Source organism: Pteronotus mesoamericanus, unplaced genomic scaffold (genome assembly GCF_021234165.1).
Source record: "Pteronotus mesoamericanus isolate MK-2021 breed Mesoamerican mustached bat unplaced genomic scaffold, CSHL_Meso_final contig_591, whole genome shotgun sequence".
In the NCBI taxonomy this organism is placed as follows: domain Eukaryota; kingdom Metazoa; phylum Chordata; class Mammalia; order Chiroptera; family Mormoopidae; genus Pteronotus; species Pteronotus mesoamericanus.
The window spans coordinates 1,943,375-1,967,195 of NW_026555208.1; the positions used below are offsets into that span (position 1 = coordinate 1,943,375).

Sequence of the window (23,821 nt, forward strand, 5' to 3'; positions counted from 1 at the left end):
GTAATGTAGATGTACATGTAAACTTACTCATAAGCAGGGAGTGTGTACACATTTTAGAGAAAGAGGTTGTGTGTGGGGCCTGGAGGGCACTCATGGACAATTATGGCATGTGTCCCACTAGAAGAAGATGAAGAGGAGGACTTGAACATGAAATCCCTGATGCCCAGGTCCCAGGGCCAGGCCAGCGATGCTGTGAACATCTTCTGTGGCCCAAATATAGGGCTGGTGTGGCCCTGGAAGTCTCACACAATTACTGAAGCTCTGGAGGTCCGTGGATACCGGCTGCGGGGCCAGTACTTGCCCCCCAATTACAAGCAGCTGCAAGAGAACCTAGATAACAACCCTCGAATCCAACAGGCACTGATTATACAACAGGCCCTGATGAAGGTGAAAACAGAGGCTTAAGGACTGGGATGATACCTACCAATTCCCCTCATAGTCACCCACCTTTGCCCTAAGCACCTTGTCTGCCCCTAGGACATGCTGAGTGAGGTGCAGGAATTCTGCAGGGAATACCACTGGATAACAGGCATTTATGAGTTTGTGCAAGCCTGGGGGCCCCAGAAGCTGGAGTTGGTGAGAGGTTGTCCTATCAAGGACTATGTGATGCTGGTGAGCCGCCTGAACATTTGGCAGGACCGTGTCTCCAAAATACCTACTGAGTTGATCACAAAAGGCAAGCTGCTGCTGCTGAGCTGCCGTGATATAAAGGCAGACATGGGTGAGTGCTACTTATCCTCCCTCCTATCCTTCTGCCTCCTTACCTCCTCCAGGCGGCCCTCCTTGGGCCTGGAATGTCCACCAGGGACCTTCGGTGCAGGCCCCTCACTGGACATGTAGAGCCTCCCAGAGCCCCGGGTCCCAGGGCCCTTCCCTTTGCAACTGTAGATACAACCTCTGAAGAAGACAGCCTTTTCACCTGTTTTGGCTCTGTTCATTCACCGTACTCCTTCGGAAATGTTCCTGTCACCTGACACTTTCTGTTCTTATGGCATAGAAGTAGTTCAATCAAATGTAACTGAGAAAAATCTTAATGTCCATTTCCTGCGCATATGAGATACTATCAGACCTATGCTTTCTTTATGAAGGTGGGAGGACTTGGAGCTGGGGCCTGAAAGAGTTTGCCTGAAGGTGCTAGCCCTTCCTGAAGCACATGCCTCATTAGGTATCTTATCGGCCATGAATCTCCCCCAGTCTCTCCCCATCCCTGTCCTAAATGTACAGGGGGTTCAAACTGGCAAGGGAGGAACAGACAGCCTGTGATTGGCCTGTTTTCATTCTGACCCTGTTTGGGGCAGCCTTTGCTGCACACTTTCTTGGAAAACCTGCATTCTTTCTAGTTTGTTGATTTCTTGATCCTTGGTTGATGATCACCTGGCTTCTTCAAAAAGGGCAGATGAATGGGGAAGCACCAGGTTCAGAATCCTGGCTCTGTTTTTCACTGGTTTGTGTGACCTCAGATCACTGAGCTTCAGTGTTATTTGTAACATGGACAAAATAATGAAGTCATTCACAGAGTATGGCAATAAGGATTAAATGAAATGTTATTTGCAATACTCCCAGCATTGAGTACGGCATGCAGTAGATGCTTAATTTTTTCATGTCACCTTATCCCTTTCTGTCTGCTCTTATCCTTCTTGCTGATCTAACTTTATCTTCTTATCCTCATACTCTCTTCTTCTTTTAACTGGGCTCCTTTGAATAGTGAATGATAAAATTACTCAATCTGGTAAGTTGTTCTCATCAGAAACTTGACTTCATCCTTCATACTTTACTCTCCCTAACTCCACCACATCCAACCTGTTGCCAAATCATTTTGATTCTTCTGTCTCCTAAATAGCTCTCAAATCTGTTTTCCCATCCATTTCCAACTTGAACCTTAAGGACCTGCCCTGGCTGGTGTGGCTCAGTGGATTGAGTGCCAGCCTGTGAACCAAAGGGTCACTGGTTCGAATTCCCAGTCAGGGCACATGCCTGGGTTGCAGGCCAAGTTCCCAGTTGGGGGTGCAGGAGGCATCCACACATTGATATTTTTCTCCCTCCCTTCCCCTCAGTCTAAAGATAAATAAATAAAATCTTTTAAAAAAAGAAAGAAAAAACCATGCTTCTGTATCAATCTGTTGCTCCTTTATACCACACAGTGTCACTGTTGAACTCCTCGCTGCCTTCACTGCCTGATGCTCTGATCCAAAAGCAGCACCCTAGCTACTGTCATAGGGCCAAGGGATAGTTTGAAACAGGATAAGTTCTCATCATTGTGTTCTGTTCAGCCTTGATTGGCTCTCGATAGGTTGCCTTTCTCTTGGTTTTCTCAGTCTTCGTTCTTGGCACCCAATCCTCTTGGTTACATCTTTCAAAACTCCAAAAGAGCAATAACCCAGTACATCTCAGTTGTGTGTCCCTGGAACTCATGATCTCACTCTCCAGTGGAAGAGATGCTCATTGGGGATAAATTCATTACTTTTCACCCCTTAAAATATAAAATATAACAAAGTGGATCCAAGTTGCCTAAGTTTGAATCCTTGCTCTTCCGCTGTGTGATGCTGATAAAATTACTCAACTCCTCTGAATCTCACTTTGCTTATCTGTGAAATAGGGGCAATAATAGTATCTACCTCAAAGGGTTTTTGTGCAGATTAAATGGTTTAGTACAGGTAAAGTGGTTGACATTGTACCTGGCATGAAGTAATTAGTCTATATTCTGTTTTGTGGTATACATTATACCATATTTCTGTATTGCGTTTTGCTCTTCTGTACATTATTTTAATATCTCTGAAGTTATGAGGTGTATCATGTCAGAGTTTGGTTTGTTTTTAGTGGTCTATAAAATAATGGTGCCCCTTGTAATCAGCAGTATCTTAGATTTGATGAGGTCCCATATTGGTATTATTCCTGCCCTCGAAGACAATGGGTTGTTCATAGCACCAAAGGCAGCTTCCATGATTATCTATTAGCCCCATGTCTCTGTACTTTAATCCTTAGAAATTAAGAGCAGATTACATACTCTTTTTGGTACCTCTTCTACTAGAGCAGAAGCCTTAAGACTTGCCAAATAGAAAAGTTTTATCTCTGGTAGGGCATTCTGCTGTTTGTGAACATGTCATCCCTATGCCTTTGCACATGCTGTACATCTATGTGGTGTGCCTTTGCCCTTTGCAGCATTAACTACTCAACACTTTCAGCTCCAGGTTCCCCCTCTCTGAGAAGACTTTTTCCAGCCTCCTCTCCTTTCACTAAGCCTGGTTGAGGATTCCTGGGCACTCATCACACTGGTTTTTGATTATATGTTTATATATCTGTCTCTGCCACCACATTGTAAGCTTCTGAGGGTGGAAACCCTTTCTGTCTCACTCCCTCACTCACTCTTGTCCAGTGCCCAGCACAGGCCTCAGTGTATAGCAGCTGAGTAGACACTGGGCAGGGGTCCAGTAAGTGTCTAGTGAGTACCCAGTAAGTGTTCAGTGAGTGAGGGAATGAGTCCATGGTCTGCTGCCGCCTTCCCGCTCCCGCTCTGGACCCACGGCACTTGCCCAGCTTCGCTGCTTTTTTGTGCACCCCTTGACAGCTAACCCTCTCCTTTCTTCAGAATCCAAGCTGGAGAGCATCAGGAAGGACATTCTTGTGCAGGTACAGAGTGAGTGCTGGAGCCGCAGCCAGCAGCTAATGAAAGAGCTCACAGGTTTCATCAAGGTCTTCCAAACCATCAACTCAGACATTCACACCATTGCCCGGTGCTCCCAGAAGGTGGGCTCTCCCACTCCTTCCTTCCAGCCTAGCCAGGGCCCATCCTACTCAAATGCTCAGCACACCCTCTTCAGGACTCAGCTGAGCTCCCAGTGGGGCTTCATGCTCTTAGACTGTGCCCACATATGTAACCTGCCCTTGCGCATTCTCGCCTTGTTCACCTGGCTCAGTTTCCTCAGGGCAGTTGGGAGGCCCTGGCAGATGAGACAGACAGAGTCCTGCTTTCAGAGACAAAGTGCTGCTCTGTGTGACAGCCAGATAGGAATCTGTTGCCCTGGCATCAGGGTAATGATTTGGCGGGGGAGGAACTGTGCTATCTTCAGAGTGACCTGGGTCAGATGGGGATGTGATAGCAGATTGCCCTGCTGCCAGTGGGTTAAAAGGCCACTGTGGGAGTCTGGGTCCTCTAGGAGGTGGGAATGCCCCTCAGGGATGGGCCCAAAGCAGTGCACAGAGTTGTTGTGGAGGGGCTGGTCTCACGCTGTGGCCCCTGCAGTTGAACGAGGCCAATGAGCAGTACAGCAAGCTGGAGGAGCGAATGGAATACATACGGTCACTCCATGAACTCATCTGCAGCCACTTCAGCCTTTTTAGTGCTGAAAATGAGGCGCTGGACATCTCGGTGAGAAGGCAATTCAGGGAGCCGCCCATCCCTCCTGGTCCCCCTCCCCCACAACCACATGGACTTGACTGCCGTCCGCTTGCCCTGCAGCTTCTGGATATGTGGGAGGCATTTCAGTTTGAGAGAAGCCAGGCCTCAGAGTTCCTGCTCAGCAAGCAACATAGCATCGTGCCCAAGCTGCAGCAGCTGATGGCAGCAGCATTGGCAGAGCTCGAAGGCCTGATTGACAAGGCCCTATCTGGCCCCTTCATGGACCCTGCACGAGAGCAGAAGAGCATAGAGAGCCAGCTCATCTCCATGGAGCGTCAGTACCAGGACACAGCCAGCCACCTCAGTGAACTGCACCATGCTTATGCCACCTTCACTGGTACTGATGGTCCCCACCCCCTCCACTCCTACCCTGTGATAGACCTCCCAATTGAGATAAGGGTTTAGACTCAGAGTCCTGTGTCCTGTGTGACCCTAAGCAAGCTTCAGGAATCTCATACCTTCATTAGTCTCTTTTATATATGAAAATTGCAGGACAAAACCTTCATACATTGGTTATAGTGCTGTGTTTAGAGTGGGGAGGCAGGGAACTCGCAGTCTGGGAGGGGAGACAAACAGATGAATGTTCCATTAGAATGTGAAGGGGTCAGAGGGCTAAAAGCCTGTGCAGGAGAATGTAAAGGTGTCCTTACTGTAGTACTTAGTCTTTGCGTAGCCCTATTCACCCAGCCCTGTACCAGGAAGCAGGCCCTCCGTAATCGCAGGTCTTCATGCTCCATAGCAGCTGCTTCTAGCCAGTGTGGTGTAGAGGCCACTGCCCTGGGCCTCACTGGTCCACAGGAGACCAGGACAGAACTATTGGCCTCAGCCATCCTGTGCAGTGATGAAGCTTGTTCCCTTCTGCATGTAAAGAACTTTGTGGGCTCAAGTTCTTTTTTCCCCTTAGGCTCGGTCACTTCCATCAGTCATGTCCATCCTTTGGAAGACACATCCCTTCTGAGTTGCTTCTTGGCCAACTATGCCATTACCACGTCTGCCCGTGGTCATCGCCAGTTCCAGGGCCATTTGACCAAATGTGAGGTGTTGACCGCTGGGACCATCCTCATGTAAGGGACTTTTTCTCTGCCTAAGTATCGGGAGACCCTCGTCCCATACTCTGACATAGACCACAGATCTTGACCTGTCCTGCTAAGTTTGGAGGTGTTAGTGAAAAAGCGGAGTAGTGAACTCAGGTCCTGTGGTACTAAGCCCAGGAAACCCCACAGCATTGCTTTTACTTTCCTTTTTCCATCCCTGTCTCCTCACCAAACTCCCAGGTTTTGTTTAAATAATCTTGGGTCTTTGATCCAGATTATTAATGCTACTCTCTATTTTTCATTGTGTGCCTTTCACTCATTACTTTTGCATTTACTTTGCTTTATAACCATGTTAACAACATTTTGATAAGAATTCCTGCTTTTGTTTATGTATTATAATTTTTTTAAATACCATGTCTTTTCATCTTTTAAATTCTTCACTTGGATAAATTTTTTTTGTCTAAGAAGGAAATTAGAGTTGTTAAAATTTCTAAGTTCCTATACTGAGAATGAATTCCTAATATCCTTACATCACAGCTTGGTTAACTATTGAGTTCTGAAGTTTTTTTCAAACATAGATATTGCATCATTGCCTTCTGACATGTATCATTGTGGACAAGTCTGACATCAATCTGATAATCTTTTTCCTTTGTAGGTAACATGTTTATTGATTATTTAATAATGGTTCCTTTATTTGCTCTGGTCTTCTTCTAGAATTCTTATTTGTTGATTGGATTTTCTGGAACTCTCCTCTATTTCTTTTATCTTTTTCATCATCACTCATTTCTTTATTCTTTGAGTTCTGGGGACATATCGTGAGCTTGTCTTATAAGCTTTCCATTAGATACTACTCTATAATTTCCATTGCATTTGTAAAACACACATACCCATGTTATATGTGTGTACCTGTTTATGTGCACCTGTATATGCATATAAGTATATGTCCATACCAGGAAGGAACCACATTGTGCCCGGATCTTTGTTTCTAATATCATTCCCATTGAAAGAAACCCGGGCCCCTCGGAGAGTAGACGACTGCAGGGCTGTGTCAGGGTTGGTACAAGATGAGCCTGGAATATCTTTTAAGCCATAAAGTAAGGAAATGTTAAGTTCTTTTAACAAGTGATGGGAGCGTGTCACAAGGACACAGAAGGGACACCAACTGGACAAACCTGGGACAATCTGAGCACCAAAGTACAAAGTAAACTATTGGAAAAACAGGAATTTATTATCCACACTAATAATTAGAAAGGCTATGGGCAATGCCTTAGTCTTTCTTATGGGCAATCTTAAAGGGGCAGGCTCCAGGGGCCTCATTAAGATGGTGAGGTTTGAGCAAGGGCTTGAATTTGGTGAGGGAGTGAGCCATATGGTTCTCTGAGGGAAGAGTGTGCCAGGATGAACTGCCGGCCAGAGACACTCAGCAGGAGGGAGTGTGCCTGGTGTATCTGAGCAATAGTACAGAGTCTGCCGTGTCCTGAGTGGAGTGAATGAGATGGAGGCTAATGGAAGAGGAACCCTTCCCTTTTACTGCCATTGCATTTTCCCAGATAGCTTATCCTTGGAATAACTGTCCCTTGGATTGTTCCAACCTCTGTTGTTCTGCCGCATTTTTGGGAACTCTCCCCTCTGTCATTATGGGCTCTTGACTGACCACTCCCCATCATGCCCCTGCCCCACACATAGCCCAGGCCTCAGCCAGTTCTGTTCCACAGGGGATGAGAGTCCTGTACCCTTGCCAGTCTGCGGGACCCTCCCTATTGTGCAGCAGCAGAGCATCTGGCACCTGTATCGAGTCATCTCTGAGAACATCAGTGAATGGAAGTGCATGGCTTTTGCCAAGGTGCTAACACCCTTCCTTGAAGCTCCTGTCTGGAAATGGAGTCTGCAGTGGGGAAATGTGGGGAAGTCTCCAGCTGACAAGGAGCCCTTCTCCCTATAGTTCAGCCTTTCCATGGCCGAGGAGAAGACAGATGGCTGGCTGGCAGAGACAGCCCAGTTGAGTGCCACTCTGGGGCTGCACAGCCCAGTTCTGCAGTGCTCCATACGCATCCTGGAGGACTTCCGCAGCTACCTGCCCTTGCTTACCAAGCTGAGCAGCCTCCAGATGCAGAGCCTCAACTTTCAAGCCCTCCTTCGAGGTATATTTAAGTAGAGTCAGAGGGGAGGGGAAGGAAGGACATAGGGGTTAGAACAATGCACCAACTCAGTTCCCCGCCACTCATGTTGGAAAAACCTTCCTTCCCTGGGATGCTCCCTGCCTCCCCCAAAATATCATAACCCCCACACTACCATGAGCATCCCCCCTGCTAAACTGAGGGGCTTAGTCTGGAGTCTGAGCTCTGGGCTCTACGTTGTGCTCTGGACCTTAGGTTTGGGGTTCTTGGCTCTATATTGTACTCTGAGATGTGCCATGTGGGAGCTGGGCTGGGCTGGGCTAGGTTTCAGATCTGCCATATACCGGTGTTGCTCTGACTTGTCCCTCCTACCTCCAGCCTTAGGGCTGGGCGGTCTCAACGTAGAACTCCTGACACTGGGCCAGCTGCTCACTTGTCCGCTGCTGGAGTATGCAGATCGAATCAATCAGGTGGGGCCCACTGGAGGGAAGGAGGTGGTCCCCAGTCCTGTTTGCTAAGCTCTAACAGAGGCAGTTAAGGCTCACCAGCCCCTTGAGACAAGAGGGTAGTAGATATTGGTTTGTGGATGGGTGGAGGGCAGGATTGAGGTTGCTGGTCTGCCTGGAACATGTGGGGATCTGATGGGTGGTTTCAGATTCTCTGTGACTGAGAGTATGCACCTGCCCACTTCCTTCCCCTCGTTGGGGGCAGCCCCGACCAGGGCAAGGAAGTGGGTGGCAGCTGCGAAGTTGTGGGCACACAGGATGGCAGGTGTCCCCCAACACTTACCCTGCCCCAAAAGAGCATGAGCTGATTAAGGTATTGTCTGCTCAGCTGGAGCCTTGCAAAACAGTGGGTTTCAGAGCAGCTGATCAAAGTATGCTGCTGATGGCCTGTCTTCGAAGCCTGAAGGTCCCATTCTCTGCTTCTCTACTCCCCTGATTCCTGGCCCTTGAGTCTCTCAGCTCCAATGTTATCTCCTGAGCCATTGCCCAACCCTGGTTCCTGAGACCCTGCTATTCCAGATCTGGCGGAATGAAAATGAACAAATTCATGCCCAAGAGACCCTGCAGCAGCTACAGCGGGTCTGGGAAGTGCGCCAGCTGCGACTGCTCAACTTCATCCTGCATGTGCCCTACGAGCCCCCGGCCTTGGAGCGCTCTAAGAGGCAAATGCTCCGCAGCCCCCACAGGGATGTAGTGGCCAAGGATATCGGCACCTTCATCCTTTCAGGTAAGACTAGCCCTTGTGGCCCAGTGAAAATCCCTTGCAGGGGACCATGTTCATCTGGCACATCCACCAAGCCCTGCCAGATATGGCTTCTCTAGCCAGGTCCTTGCTGGACAGCCTGAGGCATCATTCTGTTCTGAGACAATGTCTTTCCCATAGCTCCCATACAGCCTTAATCTTGGGAGTCCCCGCCCCCTCACTCTCACCCAATACCTGGCCTCTTTACCAAAAGTCCTTCCCTTTCTGGGTATATTAAGAAATTCTTCATGGTCATGTCTCTCTACTTTTCCATGCTCTGTCCTCTAGATTTTACCCTGATGTCTGATCTTTTGCCTCCCTCATTCATTCCTTTTCTGTTCCCTCATTAAACTCACCTGCCTCCTCTCAGCTAAGCACAGGAGACCCTGAGATTTACAGATAGAAGTCCTGTCCTTTAGGAGCTCCTGTTCCAGTGAGAGAAAAACAATAAACTAGAGATAAGTGCACGGTGGAGCACCTAACTGAGGGCAGCAGAATCTCAGAAAGGAGACAGCTTCAAAGGACCAGGGAGAGCCAGAGAAATCTTCCCTTTCCTTAGGGAGAGACCTCTTGCTGACTTTTGAAGGAGGACCATCTTGAGTGCATGCAAGGGGAGAAGGACATGCACTCAACATGGTATAGTTAAGGAATTGCCAGTAAAGGAGAAATTCTCTTCCCAGCACAACTGAAATCCAACTGGCAAATTTAAAAATTTGGTTACATAAGAAAATCATAAAATATCATGCATACATGGCTTAAGATGTTTTTAGCTTAGAACATGTAAGTGTTCATTTTATTTATAATCTTTTAACTTAGGACAGAGTTCTCTTCGATTTGCAGTTGATTGATAGAATTTCTCACATCCTTTCTTGCATTAGTGATTGTCTATTATTTCCAACTTCAGTTTCTGTGAAGTTGAGCAGTGACATGAAAACATTTGTGAAGTTACCTAAGTCCACAACTTTTTAAGATTTTTATTATAATTTCCCAATGTTTAAAAATGGGCTGGCCTATACCTACTTTAATGTTTTTATCAACTCACCTTTACTGGAGCCTTCCATAACTTCCATAGAACCTATAACTCTTTTCCTACCCACATTCCAGTGGTTAACATAATATTAGATTAAATTCTGTAATTGAAATTATAACTCACATAAACAAGTTCTCCAATACATTCTGGCTCTTGGTGAGCATACGGCTTAGTGAAAAAAAAAAAATGTTTGGGGCTTCTAGAGAACAGCTTCAGATCTGTTTCACTGTACTTGGCGTATTAGGCACCCCTGCCCTTGCCTTATCTGACTGCCAGCTCAGTTTAGCTGGAGCCCACTCTTCCTTAGATTACAACAGCCTGCAGGATTCTATCCAGGAAAGTCTTCAGGTGTTGTTCAAGATCCTGGCCATCCAAAAGTGGGGAGACTTGCACAAAATAGCTTTGGAGTGGGCGACCATCTTGCATGGCCTGAGTGAGTACAGGCCTCTAGCTGGGCTTACGGATGGGACCTGAAGTAGGGTGGCCTGGAGGGATGGGGGTAAGAGGTGGGTATTGGGTGGGGAAGTTCTGAAAGAGAGAGAGGATCTCCTTCAGGGCTATTTCTTGGGCCCAGGTGACCAGGTCTTTATTCACAGTGAAAGTTTTTCTATCCTCCAAGCAAGGTTCCTGTGTTCTAGGTCCTGCTGAGCAGAATATTTTGGGGTGGGGCAACCTGAGAGGTCGGGGTCAGGCTGGACCCCCTTGCACAAGCTAGAACCCTAGTATCTCTCCCTCCAGTGTTCTTGCTGTTCACACAGGTGATGTGCTGGAGGTGTGGGTGACTTTCCAGCAAAAGTGGATTTTCCTGAATAAAGTTCTGCATGAGATGAAGATCCAGTTCCCCAGTTCTGACCTGGTAGGAAATGGGGGTGAGGCAGGGGGGACAAAGACTACTGAGTAATGGCATGCAGTTGAAGAGGAGCTGCCTTCACATCCACCTCACTTTCACCCTCTCCTTCACCACAGAATTCCCGTTTCAATGCTATGGATGATCAGTATCGCACCCTGATGAAGATCTCTGTAGCCGACCCCCTGATTCTGTCACTTATAGTGCCTAGTGCCAAGCGGAGTCCTTCCTTCCAAGGCCAGCAGCTGCAACAACTGCTTCAAGCTGGCTCAGTGGAGCTGGAGAGCATCATTGTGGCTCTGAAGGGCGTGCTCTATGGGCTCTCTGCTCACTTCCCCCGCCTCTTCTTCCTCAGTGACAGTGAGCTGGTGGCCCTACTGGTTGCCCCACTGGAGCCATGTGAGGCCCAAATATGGGTGCGACGCTGTTTTCCCCATGTGCTCGCAATGAGCTTCAAGTCCAGCTCAGCTGATGATAACATGGATGCCCCGGAGTCGAGGCCAGGCATACAAACTCAGGTGGAGGCACTTGCAGTGCTAGGGACAGGTGGGGAGGAGGTAAAACTTCAGCAGCCCCTTCCTCTGCATCCAGATCTCCCCAAGTGGCTCGCCTCTCTGGAGAAGGGTCTGCGTTTGGCACTGGTGCACATGCTGCAGGGCTGTGTGGCTGCCCGTCTGGCTCTGGCCCCATCCCTAGACAAGGCCTTCAAGGAGCTGCCCAAGCAAAGCCAGCTGCCCCTGGAACAGTATGTCCACCACTGGCTGGATTTAGTTGAGGCCTTCCCATGGCAGTGTGTGCTGGTGGCAGAGGAGGTGGTATGGCGGGCGGAGATGGAGGAGGCTCTGCTTGAGGGGAGGACCCTGGCCCTGGTCCCCGCACATGTTTGTAAGCTGGAGGTACTGGTGCATTTTGTACAGGCCCAAAGGGCCTCCCACGATGGGCAGCCCCTTCCCTCTGTCCGCCAGACCAGCCTGTTCTGTGCCCTACTGGTCATGGCAGTGATGCACCGGGATATTGCACAGGTGCTGAAGGAGCAGAAGGTCAGTGATCTGACAGACTTCCACTGGGCCCGCCAACTCAAGTACCACCTGGGCTCACCACACATCATCCCTCAAAGCCCTCTGCAGAGTCTCAAGACTGTTGCATCTACTGAGACTTCTCTGTCGCCAGCTGCATGCTGGATAGATGTGCTGGGCCGGTCCTTCCTATACAATTATGAGTACCTGGGTCCCAGACTGGGATCTCTACCCAGCATGCTGCCTGAGCGGCCAGCCCTGGCGTTGTTACTGGCCCTGGATGAGGTCGCCTGTGGGACCCTACTGGGCCCTGAGGGAATAGGCAAGGCAGCCATGGTGAAGAGCCTGGCACAGGCCCTGGGGCGCCAGCTGGTGATGATGCCCTGCTTGCCTCAGATAGAGGCCCAAAGTCTGAGCAACTACCTGAATGGAGCCCTGCAGGCTGGTGCCTGGCTGCTGTTGGAGGCAGCTCAGCACCTGCCCCATGGCTTGCTGTCTGCCCTGGGCCAGCGCCTGGCTGAACTGCACAACCTCTATGCTCCTCTGTACCAGCAGGCTTCCCGAAGCACCAGCACCATTGACCCAACCGAGCCCCAGCTCCTTGGCAGTGGCTTCTTCGAGAAACACGATGTACATATGCGCCTTGGCTATGGCTGTCTCCTGACGCTGCCTTCCCTGAGCCCTGCTGTGCCCGCCAACCTGCACCTGCTCCTGCGGCCTGTGGCGCTGACACTGCCTAACCTGCAGCAAGTGGCAGAGCTGACTCTGCTGGGTGCAGGGATGCAGGATGCCTCCCGCATTGCTACCCGCCTATCCAAATTCTTCTCCCTAGAGAGTGAGCTGGTGTCTAGGCCCCTGCCCTGCCGTTTGCCACTGCTCAAGCAGGTCCTCACAGACATGATACAGTCTCTAAATGTGACCAAGGAGGAGCCCAACTCCCAGCAGCGCCACAGCCTAGCTGCCGTCGAGGAGATCGCCCTAGTGCGTGCCCTGCTTCGCTCACCACTGTTCAACACCCTCGATAGGGTCCGCCTTTACCACCTCCAAGAGCTGCTCTGTGGGATCTTCCCCAGTGCCAGACGAGTGCTGGCGGAGCCTGTGACCCACAGGCTGAGGGAGCCACTGCTGGTAGAAGAATTGCAGCAGGCAGGCCTGCATCCCAGCCCTAATATTTTGGGGTCCCTGGAGCAGCTGAGCCAGGCCCTGGCCCGGGCCTCGGGCGTTTTGCTCCTGGGCCCTGCAGGTAGTGGCAAGACCACTTGCTGGCACAGCTTATTTAAGATCCAGAATAAGCTGGCAGCCACGGAGGACACCTCAACACACAGCTGTCTGCCTGTGGAAGTTACACACCTGTATCCCAGCGTCCTCAGCCCCCAGGAGTTCCTGGGATGGCTAGAGGGCCCCTGCTGGCATCCAGGCATCTTCCCCAGGCTGCTTCATGCAGCCAGTCAGGGTAAGATTGTGGATCCGAAGAGCAAAGCGCAGGAATCAGTGGGGATCCAGCACTGGATAGTATGTGATGGGGCATCCTCCAGTGGCACTTGGCTGGACTCTGTCACTTGCCTCTTGAGTGACCCCCCCCAGCTCATCCTCCCCAATGGTCAGCAGATAGAACGACCCCCAGGTACTTATCTCTTGATGGAGGTGGGAGATGCAACTGGAATGTCCCCCACAGTGGTGGGCCGTTGTGCCCTAGTCTGGTGCGATGGGGCGCAGACTTGGCAGGGGATGCTTAGCGTCCTGATGGCAGCCCTGCCCCATGAGTACTACCTGCAACCCCAGACGGTCGCTGAGCTCAACCACCTGGCTGAAGTGCTGGTGCCTGCAATGTTCCAATTCCTCACCCACCAGAGTGCCAGCTCCCTGCTGCAGACACATGGGCAGAAGGCTGTTTGCCCAGGCGTGGCTGAAATCACCAGCTTGGCTCGCCTCTTGCATTGCCTGCTTGATTCCTACCTACTCACAGATAAGAAGGAGACACATAAACCAGGTGAAGGGAAGGGAAAGACAGGGCTGGCTTGAGATCTATGGGGCCTTGAGGATAGTTGGCATATGGCTGGAGTCTGGGGCATTGGTTCTTTGGTGGACTTGGGCTTGAGTACTGAAAGTGAGAATAGAGCCAAGCCGCCTCCTTGCCCCCACTTCTTACTGGGGCTCCTATTCTGGCATGGTAACCTTTACAGAAGACCTCAGCTATAGTGATCCTGTAGCCCAAAGCTTCAAGTCCTCAAAAAGCAGCTTTCTGAACCAGTCCCAGGTTGACAGCGATGATGTACCTGTTAAGCACAGGGAGCACTTGGTGGTTGTCAGCAGCTTTCTTTTTGCCTTGATCTGGGCCTTTGGAGCCCACCTTCCCTCCAGGTATCTGCAGGGCTGGGAGGATGGAGAATGCAGAGGGCTGAGAGGTGGACTGGTCTGTGGGAGTCAAACCCCGGTGACATAACTGTCAGGGGTGGGGAGTGTGTGAGTGTGTCACAAATGGAAATGTTGTAACTGTCTGACACGTTTGCCTATATGTCCATTTGAGCAGGCTGTGGCCACTCTTTGATACCTTCCTGAGGGATTCTATTAGTGGCCTTTCCAACTATCCCAAGCCACCGCCTTCCGCCTTGGTGTTTGATCTACATGTATGCCCAGAAGATGGGACACTGGTCCCCTTCACTGGCCAATACCTGGGCAGCCGCATCAAGGGATCTCTGGGCACCTTCATTCCATCTCCCCAGGTGTGAGGACAGTATGCAGTAGCTGGGGCTGGGGCTCAAGGGGATATCCTGGGACAGTCCACTCTCTAGGTCGGGCCGAGGCACACCTGCTCCTGTTTTTTCGGTTTGTTTTCACATTCACAAAAATCCATGAAGTGTTCTGCAAGTACAGCTTTAATAAAAGATCCCTAGACCTTAACTTTAGATTACTGACCTAACCTGGGGCTGCCACAGTAAGCCCTGCTTCTGTCCCGCAGACCGAACGACTCTTTTATGTGGTGGACCTGCTTCTGTCGAAGGGACACCCAGTACTGCTGGCTGGAGAGGCAGCAACAGGGAAGTCAGCCTTTGTGGAGGTGCTAGTGGAACCCCATCACCCTTACACACACGCCCCCATCCACCCTGCCTTCGGTACCACTCATCTTCGCCTTCTACTGAGCCAAGGGGACCAGAGCCAAGCACAAGCCAACCTGTGGCCTGGGCGGCACCTGAATTCTAAAGGTTCCTTCCTCTTCTTGCTGGAGGATCTGCACATGGCTGCTTCTGGTGAGGAGCTGGGAGGAGGGAAGGAAGGAGTCATTGTCATCTTTTGAGACTATAAAATTCCTAGCAATATTCACTGACTCAGATATACACCTACAGACCAAGCCTGTGTTGTATTCTTAATACCTTCTCATTCTACATATCCGCCCTGACGCAATCTTACTTTTCTTGTGGCCTCTTCCACCATCTCTATGCTTTGACAGCTAAATCTTTATTTCCAAACCAGGCTTCTGTTCTAAGCAACAGACCAATTTTTCAACTATTTACTGCATATTACTACGTTGTTGTCTCATTGCACCTTAGATCTAACCCCGAATTCATGATCTTCTCCCAAAACCTGCTTCTATGTGTCCTCTTAGTAACTGGTACTACCACCCATCCAGTTACTTAAGCCAGGAGTGTTGTTGACAACTCCCTCACAAACGTGTCTCTCAATTTTGCCTTCTAAATATCTCTCACATATTTCCATTTCTTATTTCTATTCCATCTTCCCTGGGTTCAAAACTTCGTTACCTGGAATTTTGGCAAATTCTCTTGCAAAGTTCCTTGTGATACGGCTTTTTTCTCTAGCCTCGTACATTCTGTGCTCTACCTGGGCTCAATTAGGCACAGGCATGCAATAAATCAGGCTGCCTCTAGCCTCTGGGATTGCTGTCCTCTCTGTCTTCTGTCCTCTATTTATCTGTCTAAGCCCTAATTGTTTTTTTTTTTTTTTACAAATAATCTCAGGCAATTATCTCCAGGAATCCTGAGCCTCCAGGCTATGTTAGATATTCATCCTGTGCTCTGTATAAAAACCTGTGACAACCATAATAAATAATAAATAATTATATATTTACTTATAAGTCCCTTCTACCATAGTCTGAGCTTCAAGAGAACAGAAGTTTGTCCCATTCATTTTGATAGATCCAACAGGAAGTAAGTACTTAGAGTTTGTAGAATAAAAGATAAGAAAGGAAAGGGGAGAAATTGTGATGAAAATTTGAAATATTCGGAAGTTTAAAATTTTAAGTTTCTAAAGTGGTATATTCCTAGACGGTGACAGGCTTAGAATATGGCCAGGGGATGGGCAGAAATGAAGGATAGGTACAGCCCTGGCCAGTGTGTTGTCAATTAGATGTCATCCTGCAAAGCAAAAGGTTGTAAATTCAGTTCCTGGTCAGGGCACATCCTGGGTTGTAGGCCAGGTCCCTGGCTGGAGCATGTATGAGAGGCAACCATTGATGTTTCTCTCTCTCTCTATCTTCCTCCCTTCCCCCACCCCCCAAAATAGGTACAGAATGGTAAAGTCAAGAAAACAAATGGGTTAAAGCAGTAGATGGATTATCTAGTTAGACCAGTGTCCCATATGGAATGTAGAAAACTTGAACCAAGTGGTATATAGGTAATTAATAATAATAGGTACAATTTATTGCATACTATGTCCTACGTACTTTATCTATATCATCTTTAGTGTTCATAAAAGCCCATTAAGATGGATATTTGTTATGAATATTTTAAAGATGAAGAAACAGATTTTATAATTTGCCCAAGACACTCTAGTCAGTAAGTGTCAGAATTAAGATTGAAATTAAAGTCTGTTTAGCATCAAGACCTGTAATTTTCTCCAAATATATTATTTGACCTTCTCAGTGAATTTGCACAAACTTCAGGATGTTAACTTCAGGATAACAGAAAGGGTAAATTCAAATCTGTCAATGGCAGCTGAGAAGAGATTTCTTTCTTTTTTTTTTTTAATCCTCAGAATAGGGAGGTAGGGGGGAGGGAGAGAGAGAGACAGAGAGAGAGGACCATTGATTGATGTCAGAGAGAAAGATCAATTAGTTGCCTCCCATATACACCCTACCCAGGGATCAAACCTGCAACCTGACTGGGGATCAAACCTACAACCTTTTTGGGGTATGGGACGATGCTCCAATGAACTTAGCCACACTGGCTGGGGCCTGAGAAGAAATTTCAATGGGGAGGTTTAAAACATTGTGGAGGGAAGTATATTACAGTTGGCAGTGTAAACGGTGTCCTTGGGTGACAGCCACCAAAACTGAGAAAAAAGAATAAAATAAAAAATTAATAGCCATACAACAAAACAAAAAACTGCCCCACTGTCAAGAGAAAACAGTCATTAAAAACTGACCCTGAGATGAAGTTGAATTTAGCAGGAAAATTCTTTACAGAAGCGATTATAAAAGGTGATAAGCACTTAACAGAAGCTATGATCTTAATGAGTGAACACATAGGTCTCAGAAAAGAAATGGAAACTACTAAAAATAACTAAATGGGGATTTTAGTACTGGAAAATACAATAACTGAAAAGAAAAATAAGAAAAATTCACTGGATGGCCTAATAGCACATTGGAGATGGCAAAGAAAGAGTTAATAAACCCTGAAGATCAGAAACATTGAATATGTATAAAGCGTCAGTCTAACACATATATAATTGGAGTTCCAGAAGGAAAAGAGTGAGAATAGGACAGAAAAAATCTTTAAGGAAATAAAGACCAAAATTTTCCCAAAACCTTTTAGAAAATATTGACTTTCAGATATAGAAAGCTTGGTTATACCTAAGCTAAACACACACACGCACCCACCCACCCACCCCTAGGCACATCACAGTGAAACTGCTGAAAAATCAAAGAAAGAAAAAAACTATAAAAATGGTCAGAGAAAAGATAAGACACATTTTATACAGATGAACAACATTAAGAATGATGATTAATTTCTCATCAGAATAAGGGGTGTCCAGCCTGCGGCCCAGTATGGCTTTGCATGCGGCCCAACACAAAATTGTAAAGTATGCAAGGACTTTTTTTTGCTCATCAGCTTTCGTTAGTGTTTCTGTATTTAACGTGTGGCACAAGACAACTCTTCTTCTTCCAGTGTGGCCCAGAGATGCCAAAAGGTTGGACACCCTTCCAGAGGATCATGGAACACCTTTAAGGTGCTACTAGGAAAAAAAAACCTCAGTCATCTTAGGATTCTCTATCCACTAAAAATACCCTTCATAAATGAGGATGAAATAAAGCTAATTCAGATACGTGAAAGGTGAGAAACTCATTGCTGCTAGAACTGCACTGCAAGGAATGCTAAAAGATGTTATTTAGACAGAAGGGAAATAATACATGGAAACTCAGATCTATGGAAAATAATGAAGAACATCAGAAATGGTAAATATGTGGGTATATACAAATAACTATCTTTTTAATCTCTTAATTTCCTTAAAAGACAGCCAATAGTTTAAAACAAAAATAATAACATTGTCAGATAGCATTTGTAATGTATAGAAGTAAAAAAGAAATTGGAACAGTACAAGGGTAGGGTTGGGGAGTGAGTAAAATCAATCATATCATGTAAGATTCTTACATTTGTGGAACTGAAATGTAAACTAGGAAGTGGGAAACATCAGGTATGAACTGTGAAGTGGTACAATGTTACTTCTAAGTATTGGTAAGTTAAGGAGGCATATTGTTAGCCCTAGAAAAAGCACTAATAATAATAACAAAAAGTATAGCTAAAAAGTCAATAAATGAAATAGGACACTAAAAACATTAAAGTTATATAAAAGGAAGCAGGAAATAAGCAACAAAGAATACAAATAGAAGAGACAAATAACAAACTCACAGACCTTAAGTCAACCATAATAGTAATTATATTAAATGTAAATGGTTGAAGGTGGTCAAAGATGGTGGCAGCATTTGCCCATTCCCATAAACAAAATCAAATAGTCATGTGTACAGGTAGAAATTATTCCTACATCACAGCACTGAATGAACAGCTTCTGACAACAAACAAGAGAAAGAAACTGAACAGAGAAGGCTAGAAAGACAAGGGAGCCCTCCAGGAGTTGCAGGAACTCTCGGGGGCCAGAGGAGCCAGTGAGCACCATTGCCTGTTTATGACCCCTCACCCACTTTGATAGAGCTTGCAGGAACTCTGTTCAGGTGCTTTGGCCCACGCTGCAAAATAACCAAGTGTGTTCATAGCTTCCTTGCCTGGAGACTCTTGCTTTTGAACAAAAGGAACAATCAGAAACTATAGGGCATCACCAGTAGCCATTTGGTCTGCCTTCTGAGAGCTGCTCCTGGCCAGCAGGTCCTAGTGCCCCATATACCATAAGACCCTGCTCAGCTCCAAGGGGCTTTCCAAAACTACTTGGCACATACAGCCTACAAGATTACAACAAACAAAACAGAGACTATATAGAGAAGACTGGGGAGCCATGGGAGGTTCCTGGAGACTGCAGGAATTCTCTGGGCTTGGAGAGGCTTGTGAGTGCCATTATTTACGTTTCCCTCCACCTCCACAGGGTGGGCAGGGGCTTTATCCAGGTGCTCTGACCTGCCTGCAAGGTCGCTGCTGTGTGTTCCCAGACACATTGCCTGAGTCTATTTCAGCATGAACAAAGGGTGCAAGCAGGGTATTAGGACACATATCTGGCCTCCCCAACCAGAGCTGTTCTAGCTCGATAGTCCAGTGATCCACTCAGCTCCAATCAGCCTGCCAAAACCACTCCACACACAGCCTACACAGAGCCTGCTTCCATGTAAGGCCAATTTCCCAAGACAGGAAGCGACAGCTATTTTGTCTAATTTATATAAACAAATATAGAAAGTCAAATAAAATGAAAAGACAGAAGAATATCTCTCAAATGAAGGAACAAGAAAAATCCCCACAAAACCCTTAGGAAGTGGAATCAAGTAATTTGTCTAATAAAAAATTCAAAGAAACAGTCATAAGGGCTTTATGATGCTCATAAAATTTGAGAGTGGAATAGAGGAAATTAGGGCGAACTTCAATGAACAGGAAGTACAAGGAGGAACCAAGCAGACCTTAAGAATACAGTAACTAATGTGGGCAACAGTGTGGTGATGGGGGGGGGGGAGATATAAGGGGGATAAATGGCAATAGAAAAAAATACAATTAAGCAAAGGATACAATAACTAAAATGAAAAATATATTAGAAGGAATCGACATCAGATTAGCTAACACAGAAGAACTGGTCAGCGGCCTGGAAACAGACTACTGGAAATCAACCAATCAAAATAGCAGGAAGAAAATATTTTTAAAAAAATGAGGATAGTTTAAGGGACCTCTATAATAGCATCAAGGACTCACATATTAACATTATAGGGAAGAAAGAGAGAAAAGAACAGACATTTTATTCAGAGAAATAATAGCTGAAAACTTTCCTAACCTGGGAAAGGAAACAAACATCCAGGTCCAGGAAGCACAGGAAATTCCAACCACAATGAACCCAAAGAGATGCACGTCAAGACATATGGTAGTTAAAATGGCAAAAGTTAAAGAATCAGCCTTGAAGAGCGCAAGAGAAAAATGAGTTACATACAAAGAAAACCCTATAAAACTATCAGTAACTTTACAGGCTAGAAGAGAGTGGCAGGGCATCCTTAAAGTCCTGAAAGATGGGAACTTACAATCTAGAATAATCTACTCAGCAAGGTTATCATTCAGAACTGAAGGAGAAATAGTTTCCCAGGGAAGCAAACACTAAAGAACTTCATCAGCATTAAACCAGCTTTATAAGAAATGTTAAAGGTCTTATTTAAATGGAAAAGAAAAGGGAATGATGAGGAATAAGAAATTATGAACAAAGGAAAAACCTCACAGGTGAAACAAAAAATTCAATAAATACAACAAATCAGACATTTAAAAAACTACTACGAAGAGTGAAGGAATAAAGTATCAAGCAACTCAATCGACCATAAGTAATTAAGAGATACATAAGGCAAAAAGATCTAAATATGACATCAGTAACATAAAGCATGAAGGGGGAAATAAAAATGTAGTCCTTATATAATATACTCAAACTTAAATGCCTATCAGCTTAAAATAGACAGCTATAGATAAAGAATGATATACATAAACCTCATGGTAATCACAAACAACCCTGAAAACTATATACAAAGAATAAAGAAGAGGAACAGAGGACAATTTTAAAAACAACCTAAGAACAATTAACAAAATGGCAATAAGTACATACTTATCAATAATTACTTTAAATGTAAATGAATTAAATGTTCCAATAAAAAGATACAGGGTGGCTAAATAGATTAAAAAACATGTCCCACCTATATCCTGCTTAGGAGAGACTCACTTCAAATCTAAAAATACATACAGAATGAAAGTGAAGGGACTAAAAAAGATATTCTATGCAAATAGAAATAAAAAGAAGCTGGAATAGCAATTCTTATATCAGACAAAATAGACTTTAAACCAAAAATGTAAAAAAAAAAAAAAGACAAGGACATTACATAATTATAAAAGGGTCAGTCTCAGAAGAAGATAAAATAATCATAAGCATCTATGCACCCAACATAGTAGCACCTAAATATATAAAACAATTGTTAATGGACATAAAGGAAGAAATCCTCAATATTACTATAATAATAGGGGATTTTAATACCCCATTCACATCAAGGGATAGATCACCCAGGCAGAAAATTAATAAAGAAATTATGGCCTTAAATGTCACATTACATGAGATCAACCTACAAGATTATACAATGTTTCATCCAAAAACTATAGAATACACATTTTTTTTCAAGTGCACATGGAATATTCTCCAGGATGGATCACATACAAGACCACGAAGCCTCAAAAAATTCAAGAAGAATGAAATCATATTAAGCATCTTTTCTGACTGCAAAGGCATAAAACTAGAAATCAACTACACAAAGACCACTAGATAAATCACAAATATATGGAGACCAAACAACATTCTACTAAACAACAAATGGATCAAAGAGGAAATCAAACAATATATTAAAAACTACATTGAAACAAATGAAAATGAAAACACAACTTTTCAAAATTTATGGGATGCAGTAAAAACAGTTCTAAGATGGAAATTCATAGCTATACAGCCCTAACACAGAAAGAGGAAAAAATCCCAAGTAAACAATCTAACTCTACACCTAAGGAACTAGAAAAAGTAAAACAAACAAAACCCAAAATAAACAAAAGGAAATAAGTTCAGAGCAGAAATACACAGAATGGAAATTTTTAAGAATAGAAAAGATCAATACAACTAAGATCTGGTTCTTTAGAAAGATAAATAAAATAGACAATCCTTTAGCTAAACTCATCAAGAAAAAAAGAGAGAGCCCAAATAAAATCAGAAAAGAGAAGTTAAACCAACATCAAAGAAATGCAAAGAATCATTGAAGAATACTATGAACAATTATATGCCAACAAATGCCACAATTGAAAAGAAACAGATATTTTTTCAGAAGTCTATAACCTTCCAAGACTGAACCAGGAAAAAATATAAAAATCTAAAGAGACCAATTACTAGCAAGGAAATTGAAGCAGTAATTGAAAGACTCCCAACAGATAATAGTCCAGGGTCAGATAGCTTCACAGCTGAATTCTATCAAACATCCAAAAAAGAATTAATACTATATTCTCTCAAACTATTTCAAAAAATTGAAGAAGACAGAATGTTTCCAAACTCATTTTATGAAGCCAGCATTACTCTGATACAAAACAAGATACAGACATTAAAAATAATTACAGGCCAATATCCTTGAGGAACAGAGATATGAAAATTCTCAACAAAATATTAGTAAACTGGCCCTAGCTGATGTGGCTCAGTGGATTGAGCGCTGGCCCGTGAAAGGGTCACGGGTGGGATGGATTCCTAGTGCAGGGCACATCCCTTGGTTGCAGGCCAGGTCCCCAGGAGGGGGCGCGCAAGATGCAACCACACATTGATGTTTCTCTCCCTCTCTTTTTCCCTCCCTTCCCCTCTCTAAAAATAAGTTAAATCTTTAAAAAAAAATTAGCAAACTGGGTTCAACAATACATTAAGAGGATTATACACCATGACCAAGTAGGATTCATCCCAGGGATACAAAGATGGTTCAATATTCATAAATCAATTAATGCAGTAAATCACATTAGCAAAATAAAGGATAAAACCATATGATCATCTAAATAGATTCATAAAAATCATTTGACAAAATTCAACATCTTTTTATGATCAAAGCTCAACAAAGTGGGTATAAAAAGAACATACCTCAATATAATAAAAGCCGTATATGACAAGCACACAGATAATACACGCAATGGTGAAAAACTGATAGCCTTTCCTCTAAGATCAGGAACAAGACAAGGATGTTCACTATCACCGCTTCTAGTCAACATAGTATTGAAGGTTGTAGCCATAACAATCAGAGAAGACAAGAAATAAAAGGCATCTTAACTGGAAAGGAAGATGTAAAACTCATTATTTGCAGATGACATGATACTATATATAAAAACCCTAAATACTTCACAAAAAAACTATTAGAACTACTAATGATTCCAGTAAAGTTGCAGGATACAAAATCAATATGCAGAAATTTCTATACACCAATAGTAAATGATCAAAAGAAGAAATTAAGAAAACAATCTCATTTACATTTGCATCAAAAGTATAAAATATCTAGGAATAAATTCAAACTAAAGATGAGAAAGACCTGTACTCTGAAAACTATAAAGTACTGAAGAAAGAAATTGAACAAGATAAAAATAAATGGAAGGATATAACTTGCTCATGGATTATAAGGATTAATATTGTTAAAATGTCCTTACTACCTAAAGTAATACACAGATTCAATAAAATTCTTATTAAGAGACCAATGACTAGCAAACAAGAACAGAGACAAAATCAATAATGGATACAGAGAGCATTTTGATGGTTGCCAGATGAGGAGGGGTGTGGGAGAATGGATGAAGAGGTGAGGGAATTAAGAAGTACAAATAGGTAGTTACAGAATAGCCATGGGGATGTAAAGTACAGTATAGGAAATAGAGTAGCCATGCATCACTCATGGACATGAACAATGGTGTGGGGATTGCCTGAGGGAGTGGGGGATGCTGGGTGGAAG

At 44.9% G+C, this 23,821-nt stretch overlaps 1 protein-coding gene across 1 annotated transcript in view; it reads left to right on the forward strand.

The window, feature by feature from the left end:
• Nucleotides 1-23,821, forward strand: part of DNHD1 (dynein heavy chain domain 1) — a 71,320-nt gene that overhangs the window by 23,733 nt on the left and 23,766 nt on the right. The window contains exons 11-24 of the mRNA XM_054580622.1: nucleotides 122-387; nucleotides 478-721; nucleotides 3,587-3,744; nucleotides 4,241-4,733; nucleotides 7,146-7,273; nucleotides 7,373-7,571; nucleotides 7,926-8,017; nucleotides 8,573-8,780; nucleotides 10,133-10,258; nucleotides 10,584-10,681; nucleotides 10,792-13,678; nucleotides 13,872-14,049; nucleotides 14,219-14,411; nucleotides 14,648-14,936. Of these exons, the coding sequence (XP_054436597.1) occupies nucleotides 122-387; nucleotides 478-721; nucleotides 3,587-3,744; nucleotides 4,241-4,733; nucleotides 7,146-7,273; nucleotides 7,373-7,571; nucleotides 7,926-8,017; nucleotides 8,573-8,780; nucleotides 10,133-10,258; nucleotides 10,584-10,681; nucleotides 10,792-13,678; nucleotides 13,872-14,049; nucleotides 14,219-14,411; nucleotides 14,648-14,936 (5,559 nt within the window). The remainder of the gene's footprint in view (nucleotides 1-121; nucleotides 388-477; nucleotides 722-3,586; nucleotides 3,745-4,240; nucleotides 4,734-7,145; nucleotides 7,274-7,372; nucleotides 7,572-7,925; nucleotides 8,018-8,572; nucleotides 8,781-10,132; nucleotides 10,259-10,583; nucleotides 10,682-10,791; nucleotides 13,679-13,871; nucleotides 14,050-14,218; nucleotides 14,412-14,647; nucleotides 14,937-23,821) is intronic.